The sequence below is a fragment of the Dermacentor andersoni genome, chromosome 1, assembly GCF_023375885.2.
Source record: "Dermacentor andersoni chromosome 1, qqDerAnde1_hic_scaffold, whole genome shotgun sequence".
Taxonomy (NCBI): domain Eukaryota; kingdom Metazoa; phylum Arthropoda; class Arachnida; order Ixodida; family Ixodidae; genus Dermacentor; species Dermacentor andersoni.
In genome coordinates, this window is record NC_092814.1 from 360586118 (window position 1) to 360602578 (window position 16461).

The 16461-nt window shown below is 41.5% G+C and overlaps 1 protein-coding gene across 1 annotated transcript; it reads right to left on the reverse strand.

Moving 5' to 3' along the window:
• Nucleotides 1-11038: 11038 nt before the first annotated feature.
• LOC126516618 (uncharacterized) lies at nt 11039-15122 on the reverse strand. The gene is made up of 3 exons (XM_050166735.2): nt 15110-15122; nt 12711-13540; nt 11039-12629 (listed from the first exon to the last, which is right to left on the reverse strand). Exons 1-3 carry the CDS (start codon nt 15120-15122, stop codon nt 11937-11939), a joined length of 1536 nt encoding a protein of 511 aa, XP_050022692.2. The 3' UTR covers nt 11039-11936.
• Between the last annotated feature and the right edge of the window lie 1339 nt (nt 15123-16461).

A 16461-nucleotide genomic window follows, 5' to 3' on the forward strand; every position in this document is an offset into this window, starting at 1 on the left:
TAAAGCTTCCTCCTAAGGGACACTAAAGAGAAACACTGTCAGTTTAGACCCAATGAATTAAATATTTAATTTTCACTAATTTTGCAGCAATAGTTTTTTTAGTAGATGAGAAAAAAAGTAAATATTCAGTTTTTCTAATACTGCACGGAAACCTCGGAGCTGGTATGCCAGTGAGATTACCGATTTCAAAATATTTTTCTCATATTTGAGTCATTGTGGCGCAGTAAAGGTTATTGAAACTTGCGAAGCTCAGTTTTCCAAAGAAGAGATATATGGGCGAGCTGGGTGGACTTTTGTATACTTTGTCTTCATCCATGTTAAAGTTGCATTTTTTGCCTTGTCAGTTCAGTTTCTGGCTCTTCTGAATCATAAATGACAAAATAACTAGCCTCGACCAGACACTACCAAAATCTTTGACACTGTGGTGAGCCAGGGCAGGAACATCAATGTGACGTTGCTACCCATATTTTGTTTGTGTACCTTTCCTCGCTTACCGGGCCTCTGCTTATGGTAAGCAAACCTTTTTTAGGTTTGCTAAATTACTACTTTATTAATATAGATAAAACAATGTTTCTCTTTAGTGTCCCTTTAAAGCCTACACTTCGTCACAGGTCAAGAACACAGTAGCAGCCACTTGCATATAAATTGCTGACACCATTTGCCATACTACTGCACTCCATGGAAATAGTGCACCTAGTCTAATTCTGTGCGCACAATAAAACTCAGCATGGAAAACAAATGCAACACCAAGAGAAGGTAACAGCATGAGCACTCTTCAAGCTGAAGCTTAATAGAATAACACACAAAAGGAAAACACTAGCTGAACGTATGTGGCATCGAGTCAGATTATGGAAGAAATAAGCAAGCAGCTGCATCCTACGATCAACAAGCAGATAGAACGTTAACAGGCCCCTTTGCATAAGGAAAGCTTCTACAAGTTCACTTTGGGAAGACTGCCAACTGTGTAAATGAGCATCTAAGTCAGCACAATACATTAAAGGGAATGTCTACCTCGCTGCTCTCGGCACATAGTAACACTTATAGTTGCAAGCCTTTGTTCAAGTGAACTGAAATTAGAAAGAACCATGAAGATGAAAATCTGCAGGAACTCATTTTTCATATTTATACAGAGGCAGCACAATAATTTGGTACCTCAACCTTCTCTTTGCTAGATAGTGAGATGCAGCTGCTAGTTAATTTAGTTCCATGATGTAACTTAATGGCATGCACATTGAAGCGTGTTTGCCTTTTGTGTGTTCCTATAATTAAACTTCAGTTGTTAAAAAACACACTTCCCGTGCCATTCTCATTGTGTTGCCATTATTTTTCATGCTAATTTTAAGTATACATCCACTCCAACTAGCGCAATTTTCTACCTCATTGCAATCTTGTATAGTTTACCTAGTTGTAACATCCCTGTTCAGCATAGTGTTACAAACAGTCACTACACAGAGCTTGTGACACAACAGCACTTGAGTAAGGTGAACATGGTCATGGGCAAAGCAGAGAGGAGGTGAATCAGGGGCACCATTCACAAAAACTTTCACTAGAATTGTTCACAAGAGGAAACTCAAACCAACTGCCAAAACCACTGATGAACAAATAGCTTTGCGAGTTCAGCCCCACATAAAGTGATTCACAAGTGCATAATCATATGTTCCCCTCCAAAGCATTTGCCATTGTATTCTTGACCTGTCGTTGGCGATAGTGCTCCAGCAGAACCACACCAGCAGTGCAATAAGTAAAAGTGATTACATTTTTCGTGCTGTGATAGTGCAATAAGAAGTTTTAAATGTAGCTTGTATTTGTTTCTTTACTATACCTCAAAGGCACAACATGGGCATTACATGAGGGGTGGGCATATAGATAGTGTTTGAATATGTTGATTAGTTTATAACAAATAAGTGGTAAAAAGCGAGTTGAAATAGTTGTCTGTTGTAGTAGTGATAAAAATGGACAGATCATTTCAATCGTGCTACATGGATGAAGGAGTGCTGAAATGTAACTGTGTGAGCACGTGGTGGGCAAACTGAATTCGCATGGATGGGATGCCATGGCCATAAAAGATGAGTGTGCTATTTCATGGCAGGGTATTATGGAACCTGTGGAAAAGACAAAAGTGGGCGATTTTATGTTGGGAGGTGAGGTGCAGTTGTGAGCAAAGAGTGTGTTCATCCAAGGAATTGATGGGATGTTAGTCCCTGAATAACACAATGAGGGCTTTTTCATGGAATGTAGATAGCTGTAGAAGGGCATCATGGAGTAATAGCACGAAGGAAGTGTTATCAAACCGACTGCATTCCCAAGGGAAGCAATATATTCACTAGTGTGAGATTTAGATTACATTTTGAAGCAATAAGAACTCCCCGACCCCTACAATTGCTAGGCCCGTCTTTGTGAAACATGTCAGAATTGATAAAATAGGCTGATAGAGAGAAAGAGAGAGAAGAATACTTGATTAGAGAAAAAGCGGAAAAGTTGGCCAAATGAACATGTCCTGGCTTGCTACTCCGCACCGAGGTAAAGAGGAAGGGTAAAAAGATTCCCGAAGTATCGATGGTCTGGTTGTGCCAGGTTCCAACTAGCACACATTGTAACCAAAAATTACACCACACAAAGATTGTAAATATTATTTCAGCTCGCAGATATCATAAAAGTGCATAAACCTCATGATCTTCAATTATTTCCTTGAATTTCTTATGTACCACACAAAGATTGTAAATATTATTTCAGCTCGCAGATATCATCGAAGTGCATAAACCTCATGATCTTCAATTATTTCCTTGAATTTCTTATGTTTAACCTAGCCCATTCTTGGGCCACTGGGTACGTGCCACCGTGACACATGGGCCTTTCTATACTAGTAAAAGCCTTGTTCGTTAGCTGGGTTTTATCATTAGACTTTGTATAACTTAGTGCCCTGCACGATGAGCCAAACGAGAACAAGGTGAAAGCAGGAACCAACGTTTCGACAAGTGGACTTGAAAAAGACAAGTCTACTTGTCGAAATGTTGGCTCTTGCTTTCACCTTGTTCTCCTTTCGCTCATCGTCTTGAATTTCCATCTTCGCCTTCCCCGTGTTTTAGTGTCCTGTAATCATTTTTCTTGTAATTCCATTTGTGTTTGCACGAGCTTTGTTTATATATTTTTCTGTTATTGTTTGTTAATTATTATATAAGGATGTGTCCTTCTTCCTTTTGTAACTGTTTTCTTTACTTCCCGCTCACCTAATACTCCAACCTTGCAGCCTTTGAGGTATACAAAGAATAGATAAATAAATGCACAAGCATGTGCCATTCCTTTCTCTGCACACATCTCGCACCATACTGCCTTCAACAAACATCACCGTGTTGAAGTCTCGCACACATCTCACACCATACTGCCTTCTACAAACATCACTGTGTTGATGTCTCGAAGTGCACATCCACGTTAACTGCTATTTGCATTTTGGTATAGCATGTGAACAGCGTAGTGCATAAACAAACATTGCATGATATTAAGGTTGTGACCTATGGTATGCATAAACAAACCTTGCATAATATTCCTCATTGGATTGTCGAAAATAAGGACAACTGTAAATATTGCAGTTACTTGACCAGCATTTACACTTGACAAAAACTTCATTTCGCATAGATTCCAGCATGTCTGCTGAATCTGCAGTTTTTTGGCTATTTGATGTGGTCATTACTGTGTGGCCGCATCTTGTAGATTTGAAAACAAAGTTCAATAAATTGCTCTGTTGCAACATATTTACAAAAATGCGTACATCACTGCAATGACAGCACCTGAACTTGATACAAACACACGCACTATAGGATGTGGACAAACTAAGAACGGACAAGCTAAGAACTAAGAACAAGCCGAGGACAAACTCCAGAACGTTTGCATCCTGATACTTATAAAAGTGAACATTTTCATTCCGTGGCTGTCAATGAGAGGGTGAAAGAAAACTTAATTGTGTTCGTGGAACAAAAACCCATTTATCAGCTTTCGAAATGAATAATTATAGCTAACTGACATTGAAGCAGCCTTTCGAGAGCAAGAAAACGAATGAGCACTGAGCAGCTTTGAGCATTAAATTGGAGGCAATTCCAGCAGGCGCACAATTCTGCAAATAGAATCTGTTTAGGAATACCAGATATACGAATGAACATTGAGGCTTTCCTTTGTACATCCTTTGAGTAATCAAGTTTGAAATGACTTCCATTACCATGTCATAACAATGTTGATCTAACACCGGTTAAATACATGACTAGCTTAAGAAATCTGGATGATTGCTATAACTTACAGTGAAGGCACTATAAGAGCTAATAACATTAATAATAATATTATTTTCACAAAACAGGCTAACCGTGAGAAGCGCGCGAGGCTTAGCAGAAAGGTGAAAAACCACGTTCCTGCATTATGCACAGCACGTATTGATATTGTCTTCTCAGAGGTTCACAGTATACTAACAGCACGAGCCGCAGGACAACAAAGCGTACGACAGGCGTGTCTTTCAGAATGCTATGATGCCACGTACATGTTTCTACACAAATGACGGCAGCTGCTCATTCCACGTTCAGCAATCGCACACAGATCATTTGCGGTGCGGCTTCGTTCAGGGGTAGGCGTGGGCTTTCGGGTTGGTGCAAGAATATGGCTCGGAGCAGGAGCCACTTATGCGCTGCAGCCGAATTCAGAATACTGCATATGCGGTAAGGGTAGCTATATGAACTTGTTGACAGGTCATCCTATAAGTAGACAGAACCTAGACAGAACGACACAGACGTAGAAGGCACGAGATAACACGAAGCACTGAACCACTGAACTAGCTGCGCACAGCGTTGTTTAAAAGTCTCCGTGCATCGCACTGAGCTTCCGCAACCTCCGTTGCGCACTCCGAAACAAATGTTTACTTCAACACGTTTTTAAATTACAAAACAAGCATATTATTTGATCCTATTAAAGAAAAGTCAACAATATTATAACGTAAACGTTTTATTCATTACAATAAAATAATTATGCAACGTGTGCCACGAAACGTGGCAGAAAGCAACCCTGGGAATCGCACCAGTCGCATTGTTAAAATCGCAATCATGTGAACTGGGCCCTCTAAAAATCGCTCTGCGACGCGTGCGACAGCACCGATTTTCGTCGTTCCAGTCGCAGCATGTGAAACAGGCTTAATACGGGGAAGGGAGTCCAGTAGGCGCTTCCAATCGGCCATGCCTAGTCATTCTGACCGTCAATAGATGACGCCAAAAGCGGACGTGCTTCCTCTTGCTGCCACTGACCGGCGCTCTAGGCAGCCGCCGCAGATCACAGGCCACGCGCTCGCGTGTTCCCTTTCAAAAAGGACGACCCTGTACATACATTTCCTCCTATGCATATGCGGCAATGCCTTCTGCACGTGAGACCATGTGCGGTTCACAAATGATTCCAGCATGCCCATCGACGGGAAACAATGCATCTTTATTATTATTTTTTTATTATTATTATTATTATTATTATTGGCGGAGCACTTGAAGCCTGCTTCACCTCCACCGCATGACAGCCCGATACTTCGCAACCTCCAGGATTCGCCAAAATTCTTGCTCCCTGATACGACAAATGCATTTCGGGGCAGAGGTACACAGCTTCGCTGTGAAAGCGCCTGTACAGTCTGTATTGCCGCCCTGTATTTTGTCTCGATGGCACCATCACCATCGGCACGGTCCCGCTAGGAGCTACTAGCGGTTCGCGTTCGTTATCTTCCTTGCCTCTTGACGACGATGACGCGCTAAATCTGCACTATCATTCCGTCGTGCATCCCTTCTTCGATCAAGCCAGCTTTCGGCGGCACACTTTCGCTGTTGTATTGACATTAAAGGCTTAAACTGCTTGATTTCGAAAAAAAAATGTACATCAAAAGCGGACTGGCCGCAAGGAACGTACTCACGGAGCGATGCTATTGATCACATTATCACAAAAGACTGGGCTCCGTCAGGTCGCCCTTAAAGACGGTCTTTTTCAGCGTCAGTTATGCTTTCAGAGTTTATCTGTAAAAGATTTGTAATTATTCGCTGAGCCAGGTAGTCTCGAGGACTGGCTCCAAGCTACTCATGTCCGTTACCCACCTAAGATCAATTATTGACAATTTAATTATCGTACCTTCGTTTATTACGCAAACAACCGCTCAGCTTGCTCCGTATCTAGAGGCTACCAATTTCAACACTCGAATGATAGCAATAATGTCAGCAAGATTTACATTGCTCTATTAAAGTTTGGCGCCGTTAAAAAGTAACTGCCTGGATATTCATGGTGCAGTACGCTTCTGTTAAAGCAGGTGCAAATGCTCCGACGTGTTTTCTTGGCGTAATTCAAGTTCATCAACTTAAGCACATGCGCCCAACAGTACACTTCTGCTTTTACTACGGACTCTCCTACGTTATACAAGAAGCACTTCAGCGCTACGGTATATCACACAAGGTGTGCGAGAACATTGTGCGCGCTCCCGATTACATATATGAGCGTTGGTGACATCAGGCTCGGTTTTCTGGCGTCATTAAGAATCAGAACAGCTGCCTGGCGGAAATCAATGCAAAATTATGGTACATTGTATCAAATACAGTGGCGCGCACGTGTGTGTTAGAACAAAAAGTACTGAAGTATTGGGATGAGTGCTTTGCGGAATATATTTTAACTGGCTATTGTTAACATATAAAGAAAAAAAATACCACTATTTTTTTTCTAGAATTATTGCTGATATACGTATGCAGTTAATGGAAACATGAGTTCCGACCTAGTGCCCGTGGTGGAAGCAGCCCCAAACCGCACGGCTACATTGGCAGACGAAATATTGGTTGATTAGGGCGAAAGCCTAAAGTGGCTCGTTGCAATGGCTCATACCCGAAAGAAGAACGACATAATCAGGAATGGCCCATACCCTCGTAAGCAAGCAAATATGCAATGGCTGAATATGCATAACTGGGCTAACTGGCCCAACTGGGCTAGTGCAGAGTAGGGTATAACCCCGGGTCGACGCTTGGCCAGCGTCACGACTCGTTAAATCGTCGTTTGCCGGCACTTTATTAAAGTTATTCCTATCCTATCCTATGCATATACATTGTTTGACTATGCGTGTGACTTGCTGTTGAATTGACACCATGTAATTATTCGTCTTTTCATTAAACATAATTCCCGATTTCTCTCGGCTAAACTTAAGGCCTAGGTTTGTCGCTGCGCAGCCACAAACATTCGGTCGTGTATAAATCACATTCATTCTCCCTAGTGGCAGAATGTCGTCATCACACATCATTCCGGGAACCTTCTGTTGCGCGATTTGTCAATTACTCATGCAAGATAAATCAGACCCTAATTCACTGTTCTGATTCCTGATGACGCCAGATAACCAAGCCTGATGCCGCGAACGCTCAGAAATCTATTAGGGAGAGCAAATAATGCTACCGCACACCTTTTGTGATGTACCGTGGCGCTGAGGCGTTTCTTGAACAATGTAGGAGAATACATTGTAAAGACAGAGGTGCATGCTTGGATGCATGTGTTCTGAGTTCATCAACTTGAATTGTGCCAAGAAAACCTGTCCGAGCATTCGCACCTGCTTTATTAGATGCCTACTGCACTATCAATATACAGGTGGTCTTTTTTAACGGGACCAAATTTTAAGAAATAGATCAATGTAAATCTTCCTGACATTACTCTCATTCGAGTGTTCAGACGGTAACCTCCGGATACGGAGCAAGTTGAGCAGTTGTGTGCGTAATTTCACGAATATAGGTTGATTGTCTTTTAAATAATTGATCTTGGGTGGCTAAAGGAAATGAGTAGTTTGGAGCCTGTCTTCGACATTGTGTAGTTGAGTGAATATATGCTTATTAAACATGATCCTGTAAGAGTAAGAACAAATATCTTGCAATTAAGCGCTCTCTCAAAGCCTAACTGACGCGGGAAAAGGTCGAGGGTAACGTTGACCTGACTGCTCCCAGCCTTTTGAGATATTGTCATGAATGACACGGCTCCGTGAGCATGTTCCCTACGGCCAGACGACTGTCGATTTTTATTCACATTGTTTTTTCCGAAGGCAAGCCGTTTAAAGTTGAAATGTCAATATAGGAACAAACGTGCGCTGCCGAAAGCTCGCATCCATGTGCACACAAACACGCACACATTTGTTCGCAATCCTGCATGCTGAAACTCGAAAAGCACATGTTGTCACGCGTACACGTTCACACACGCCCACGCATGCACCGCAAGGGCGCGCACAAGCGCGCACACACGCAGGCACGAACATACGCCGCGAACGCTGACACACGCATGCACGCACTCGCGCGCATACAAACGCAAATACGGAGACACACGCCCGCACACTCATACACAGAGCGAACATGCGCATAGAAGCCTACCCAGGCACGCTCAAGACATGCACATGCATAACCACTCTGTACCATCTCGGCTGCTTCTCAAAAGCCTGCACGTGCCAACAGGCTGCATAACACTGCCTCTACCAATACCTTCTCAATGCCAACTGTAATAAATCGCTTTATGGTTTAAATCTGGCGCTTTTTCTAGCCAATTTGCCCTCTGGCGGGAGGGTGCAAAACGATTTTCTCCTGTCGGTGGACTTCACCGCCCTTGTCTGACTTTCTTTAACTGCTTTAACGTACCACCAATGTTCCGACTAAGTGCCAAAATGCATATGTTGCTAGAAGGGATTACCCTCTTGTTGTAGTCATTTGAAACTTTTCGACCCTCGCCCTATATTTTGAAATATAAATTAGAAAAAAAATTTACACTTGTGCGTTGCTGTGAAGTTCCGAAGGAGAATGTCCAGAATTCCTGGACATGCTACTGACGGCAGAAAGGAGAAATTTTATTTAGGTCATCAATACTTTTTAGAAAATTATTAAATATTCGAAAATTAAAACCTCAATTATCAAGTTTACTATTAAGCAATAAAAAAGGATATCAGAATCCTGTTACTACCACTTAGTAATAAGTGTTTAAGCATGCAAAATCGCCGTAATATAATTAATTTGTGAGTTGGACATTTACTAAACCCTCATAAAAAATGTAACTATTTCACATAATACATAAATTCATCTGTCAAATTTGTTGGCTCTAGCTCTGGAAAATGCTGGTTAACGAAACACGATATTGCTTTTTGGTGCAGAGTTACGGAGTTGTAAACTTTTGCATTAATTTTCTTGAACTGTGCCAATTTTTAAAGTTTTGGAAATTTTCGCAAAAGATTCCAGGCCTTATAACAGAATTCTGCTTCCTTGAGTCACTAGAATTTGACTTTTTCTTTCAAATGTGACAGACTTCTTTCATATTGGTCCAGTGTTGCCTCATAAAAGCATTCGTTCATTTTACATATGTTTGACGGGCAAAATAGGAGTTCGCCGTGAGCTAACGCTTCCTCTAAATAGTGTTTTACCACTCATTAACAGAATTTTTATTTGAATTGTTTGACATGTGCACATAAAGCTTTTATTTTCGTTAGAACTTGTTTCTTGTTGGCTGGTACATGTGGTATAATTGACTGCTATTTATTTGGTATCATATCTGTTAACTGTGTTCACAAATTCCAAAAGGACTTCACCACTTTCACAAGACCAGAATGGTAGATCCACTGTTGTACAGATCTTTTTAACAGGCGCATGACATGTAACATGAGTTCGGTGCAGTTATTTATTTATTTACAGAGTACCTACATCGCCATAAAGGCATTACGTAGGGGTGAACAAAATATAACCAGTAATACAGAGAAGCTTTTGGACAGATGTACTCACAAACAGAAGCGCTACAATAGCTGTTACAGAAAGTCATACAAGTAACGTGAAACAAGCAGGTTCCAAGATATATAACACATACATTTGTTTTACAAGAGCACCGTCGCAGCATTGAATAGAATAGTTCATTATTTGACACATTTACTATTTCATTTGATAAACTGTTCCACTGTCTAATTGATTTGGCGAAAAAGGAGTAGTAAAAAGTGTTTGTTCTGCAGTTATAAGCTGAGATCTTTTTGTTATCACAGCGAGTCGATATATAGTCTGGTTCCAGGAGATAGTTATAGCGATTAATACCTGTCTGATTATTATATATTCGGTGCAATAGTTTAAGCCTTAACTTCTGCCTACGCATATGTAGTAGATCCCATCCTAAAGTGGGCTTCATTTCGGAAACGCTAGAGTACGGGCTGTAATTATTGCAAACAAACCTTACTGCTTGGTTCAGTAGTTTTTCCAGTCTATTAATGAGGTAATCTTGATAGGGATCCCATATTACACAAGCATAATCAAGTATTGTTCTAACATGTAAGATGTATAAAGTTTCTTTAACTTCGCGTGTTGCCTGTTTAAAATTTCTGCGAATAAAATGTAACATCCTACTAGCTTTTGCTATGACAGTGTCAATCTGTTTATGCCAAGTAAGTGATTCGGTAAAATAGACTCCTAAATACTTATATTCCGACTGTATGTCGATAAGCGTGCCATCGATGTTATATCGGTGCTGAAATTTGGATAATTTTCTGGAAAAACTTCCGCTACTGCACTTTTTTATATTTAAATTCATGTTTCATTTTTTACACCAGATCGCTACCTTATCTAAATCTGTTTGCAATGTATCTATGTCATCTTCAGTGGTAATTTCTCTGTAAATCACACAGTCATCAGCAAATAGATTTATGGGTGATGTAATTAGTTCGACAATGTCATTTATGTAGATTAAAAATAACAAGGGGCCCGGTATGCTTCCCTGAGGAACGCCCGAAGAAACAGTTATTGGTGAAGATGCAACGTTGTTTAGGACAACAGACTGGCTTCTTCCGTTTAGGTAGTTTCGTATCCAATTTTGAACGTTTTCGTTTATATTTAATGCAGCAAGCTTTACATCTAGGAGCTTATGCGACACAATATCGAAATCTTTTTGAAAAATCAATAAAAACCGCGTCTACCTGACTATTGTTATCAATGGTTTTAGATAAGAAGTGGGGGAATTCTATTAGTTGTGTGTTACAGGATTAACCTTTTCGGAATCCGTGCTGGGAAGGTGTAAAAAAAGCGTTTGAGTCAAGGAATGCAGATATGTTACTATATAAAATGTGTTCGAATATTTTGCAACATATTGACGTTAGTGAAATCGGCCTATAGTTTTCTCCGAGTTTTCTATCGCCTGATTTCAAAACGGGTGTCACGCTTGCCGTTTTCCCAATCTTGGGGAATGAGGCCTGTTTCAAGGGAAATCTTATAAATGATCGTTAAATACGGAGAAATGATGCTATGACACTCTTTAAGGACCACTGGGGATATTCCATCAGGTCCAATTGCTTTTGTGCCATCTAAATGCCGTAATAAAGAGTCGACGCCACTAACATCAAATTCAATGTCTGGCATCATATCGCCTTGATTGGCGTTGTTCAAAAGCGAGGTATCCCCAGCAGGTAATAGCGAAAACACAGATTGGAAGTACATGTTGAAGCATTCCGCCCTCTGATTGTCCGACGTCACGGTTTTGCCGTCAACAGTTAAAGATGGTATTGATATGTCTTTTTTCGATTTTGTTTTACATATTTCCAAAAAGATTTTGGGTTTTCTCTCAAGTCCTTCTTTAATTTAACAAAGAAGGTATCTTTGGAAGATTTAATTGTTGCTTTCAATAGCTTATTTATCTCTTGCAAGCGTTTCTGATTTGCCAGACTGGTGTCAGCAGAAAATGTTTTATACGTTTGTCTTGCTTTTCTTATAAGTTTACGTATTTCTACGTTAAACCAAGGTTTTTTTTTTTTTTCGTTGCGCAGGTACCTGCATGGAACATGAATTTCGACTAGTTTAAGTATTTTGTCCCGAAATGCTGACCACAAAGTTAACGGACAGCGTGCGTTTGACATATATTGGAAAGTAGGAAAGAAATTTTCAAGTTCGGTCCTGATAGCAGCATAGTCTCCTCTATCGTAGCTGTACACTTTGCGGAATTTGCGCCATCCGTACTCGCTGTATGTTAAGTTCTATGACAACTGCCCTGTGGTCACTAATACCTGGGCAAACAGTAACTTTTGATATTATGTTCGGCTCATTGCAAAGTACGAAGTCTAGAATTGCATTTTCTCGCGTAGGTTCCAGTACGTACTGCTGCAATCCATTTAATCCGAGCAGTTCTTCGAACTCTGTGTACATACGGGACCTTTTGCCAGCCACACATCCGGCATTCCAGTTGAAGTCTGGCAAATTGAAATCCTCCCCTAGAAATACGCTGTTAGGCAGGAGAGATAGCATCTCAGACAGCAATGCGAATGAGTCGCTGCTGCCGGGTGGGCGGTAGAATGTCCCGTACACTACATTGTTTCCGTTAGGCAATTTCACAAGGCACCAGACAGACTCAGAATCGTTTTCAAATAAAATTTGTGTACCTGAAATTGCATTTGATATCAAAATGAATACTCCCCCGCCATGTCCATGCCTATCCTTCCGATAGACAGTAAAACCAGGCGGAAAGATTTCTACATCAGGTATATCCTTGTCTAACCATGATTCGGTGCCCATCACAGTCTGAGGTTTAACAGTGGCTACTAAAGAGATCAAGTTATCGACTTTGTTCTTTATGCTGCGACAATTTACAGGCAGGACAGAGAGCCGTTCAGGCTGCGAGCAACGTGCTGAATTATCTTTCGGAGGAACGGAATTCGGAATGCGTCATTTGCCTCTGTTCAGTCGCGCATGCGCCTGAAGTGGAACTGGCATCCGCATATCGCTATCCCAGACAAACGTTTGCCCATTGATGATCAATTTATCATAACTCAAGCGAACATGATTTTCTTTGTTCTGTCTTTTTTCTTTCGCATAATTCCAAAGCTGACGTCTTTTTTCTTGTACGGCTCGGCTGAAATCTTCAGAGATGCTGTACGAAGTGCCTTTAAGTATGTAAGCGTTTTTGAAGACAGGCAACCCGAAAAAGACCAGATTCTGTCTACGGCTTCTATTTTCCAAGTCGTCTAGTTTAGCCATAAATTTATCTTCCATTTTTTCCACCCGAGCATTACGACTTTCTACATTGTTTGTCTTCTCTATTAAGCCCGTAATTTTTGAACCTATTTCACATTGTCTTGTTGTAATTTCCGTTAACTTCGCAAGCACAGTTTCCTGGCCTGTTTTCATTTCTAAGAGTATCCTTTCAATGTTTGTCATTTGGTCACGTTCAACTGCATTCATGGGCCCTGGATTTAGTTCTACATCCCTCGATAGGAGCAGTAAGACTTGGGAAAGCGTCAGACAGCCGTCGTAGAGAGAGAATAGTAGAGCATCAACGAAGCACAGGCTGGTATGTTCAAGACACTCAACCATTTGTCGCTTGCTAATGGGGCACGACACTCTTAAAAGCATAACGTTGCTAGAGCGATAACACTTAGTTCCATTTAGGTAACTGACCTGGTACATGAAGAAGCGTGAGTTTGTGCCGAAAAGAGCGTTGTGCCTCAGTCGCTCTAGGCTTGGCTGGTCCTTTATATGGCCAGCGCGCAGCGGAACCGGAAAGGTTCCTCGATGCGCAGATTCCACTTCGGTGCGTCAGAGATCGTACACGATTTCCAGCAAATAATCTTTAAATTATGGGGTTTTCACGTGCCAAAACCACTTTCTGATTATGAGGCACGCCGTAGTGGAGGACTCCGGAAATTTCGACCACCTGGGGTTCTTTAACGTGCACCTAAATACACGGGTGTTTTCGCATTTCGCCCCCATCGAAATGCGGCCGCCGTGGCCGGGATTCGATCCCGCGACCTCGTGCTCAGCAGCCTAACACCATAGCCACTGAGCAACGACGGCGGGTCCAGCAAATAATCTTGCGGACCGTGTAAGACACGAGCAGATGATTGCAGATCCGTTGTAGCAGCATCTGGCCAAGGTTTGGTGAAGCCATGTTCCACCGCGAAGTCGGCGTTCGCCACGACAGCGAAGAATCCGAGCAGCACCTAGTACATGAAGAAGCGTCAGTTTGTGCCGAAAAGAGCGTCGTGCTGAAATCGTGTATCGTGTAGCGTCGTGTATGAAATGATGCCATGTGTTCTCCTATTTTTTGTCTGCTCTAGAGTCCTTCGCAATGCTCAAACAAGCTAGGAAACCAGTCAAGAGTTAGAGGGCTTGGCGGAGGTGCACAAGGCCACACAAGTGGTGCAGCCCGAGCAAGTAAATTACCTGCTCCTTGAAACATTTATGCTCATATTTTTACTAGCGTGGGAAATTCTTGTGTAGTGTATTATCTGGCACTAGGCTTCTTTAGAGAGCTGGCACACTTTCATGTTGCTCAATTTGAGCAAATTCAATACACTTCACAGCTGTCAATACATTTCTGGTCCTCTGCTTATATTTTTTGTCTATCTGAATATTTTGTTTCATGTTTAGGCACAAGAACATTAGCTGTTGCTATGATAGTCAACAGGCCTGTGAGGAAGACGTTACGCCACAGGCATTCATAGGCGATCTATACTCATATTTCTGAAAGAATGAGAAAGTATGTTGTATAGGAGGAATTCTAAGCGGTTGAATGACAGGTAGTTCAGTAATGATAATTAGTTGAGTAAGACACGTATAGCTTGCCGCTTCGCAAATTATCAATCTCAAGCCTTCCAAAAAGATAAAACGCACACTGGCCACCATTAAAAAATACATCTAAGGCGTACAAGTTCGGGGTGAATTTATTTGTGTGTGCTGTTTGATGCTGCTGCTATCTAGAGTGCACAGGTGCGCAGTCACATCGTATTTTGCATATCTTGCGGGCTTTCTAACTCATTACATGATACACGTACGCAGGTACACATAGAACCCATTCTCTATATTTAGTGTCTTGCTCGTACTATAGTGCTGGTCTGGCGTATGTAAATTGGCATTATGAAGAGATTTCAATCTGCTGTTTTGTTGTTCTAGGAATTGCAGACAGCATTTTTGGTTTCTCAGCACTCACAGTCGTAAATGCCATATCTTTAACGCTCACTTGTGAATGTGGCATAAACTCTGTTAAATTTACTATTTTTGATTTGGGGCCAGCTTTAGGGCCAAATTTATATTTATGAAAGAAAAAAATAGAAAGACAGGGCCCCTGACCGATGTTTCAGCCTGATTTTTCGTACCTGCCGGATTCATTTGGCCTTCAAATGCTAACACCATCAACTTATTGATGTGATCGAAATCAAAATATTGGCTGCCGTTGCGTGAGTACATCATGAGTAAAAATCATGAACATATTCGTTTGTCTCTGGTGCAAATAATTCTTCCTGCGCCGACAGATCAAAATGCTTGTCTACAAAACGCTTTCAGAATTCCTCAAACGAAGTGTAGGCATCTTGAATAATAGAATATTTTTGCGATATTTCACCGAACAATATTATTTTCTGACTTCAACTTTAGTATTTTTGAACTACTACTACAGTTGGCAGGTCATGGCATCGAAATGTGCTTTTGATGGAAACCAGGAGGGTATTTGGCCTTGGATTGGTATATATAGAGAAAAGATTACAAAAACAAAATTCTATATTTTATTAGATCAAGTGGAAGCTCTTACGACATTTAAAGCATTCTAATGCCTGCTTTGTGTGTACATAGCTCCTAACTAAGGAAATTTTAATGTGTCTCTGTCTTTATTTCACTGTGCAGGTAGACATTAGAGGTGGCGTTCTTGTTGAAAAAGCGGTGCTCAACCGCTTTGCATGCACATTGCAATGGCCTGCCCAGAAAATTTACCCGCAACTTGTTGCGGCACGTCTTTGGGGATGAGGAGCTATAAGTCCTTGTACGGCAAGAGCACCGATTCCAACAAAGAGGGCCCAGTGAAGGAAGGGCTTTGCCCCTTGAAACCTGAATGCAGTCATAGGTATGTAGTAGCTTAAACTACAAAGATACAGTACCTAAAAAGACGATCCATGTCTGTAGGAATGTGTACCTTTAGGCTGTAGCTCATCGATGCACTAGTCTAGTCGTGGGTTCTATCAAGGCTGCAGTGGCCGTATTCTAATGGGCGTGGAATACAAAACACTTATGCGTGCCGTGCATTTAGAGCATGTTAGAATCTCGGCGGATCAAAATTAATCCCGAGTCGCCCCACAATGGCGTGGCTATGCCACACAAAGCCCACAAAATCTTTAACGCAAGAATCACATTTTACAATCGAGGAATATGCAAGTTTACCCTCAGAGGATGAAAATTCATTCCCCAACGATCAGGCAGCTTTTTATCGCTCTCTGCAGAACAAATGTTGCTCCCCATGGATCCCATTGAATTAGATATTTGACTGTGAAAGCCATGAGCAGGATGATTACGCGTGCCTCAACTAACCACTTCACCAGTTCGACTGCTTCTGTGCTGCTGCTGTAACTTAGCAATTAAAATATTTTTGAATGAGCCTTAGTAGCTAACCTGGCACCTTGAAACATGCTTTCTGTAAACTCCATAATGTCTATATGTCCTCAGGCATCCGTCAAGTCCA

Bases quoted from the DNA above. Each gene is read 5' to 3' on its own strand.
- LOC126516618 (XM_050166735.2), bottom strand. The intron at 12,630-12,710 runs GCGCATGCGCGA...CGTTGCTCGCAG, and splicing joins GGATGCCAGTTCCACTTCAG to CCTGAACGGCTCTCTGTCCT.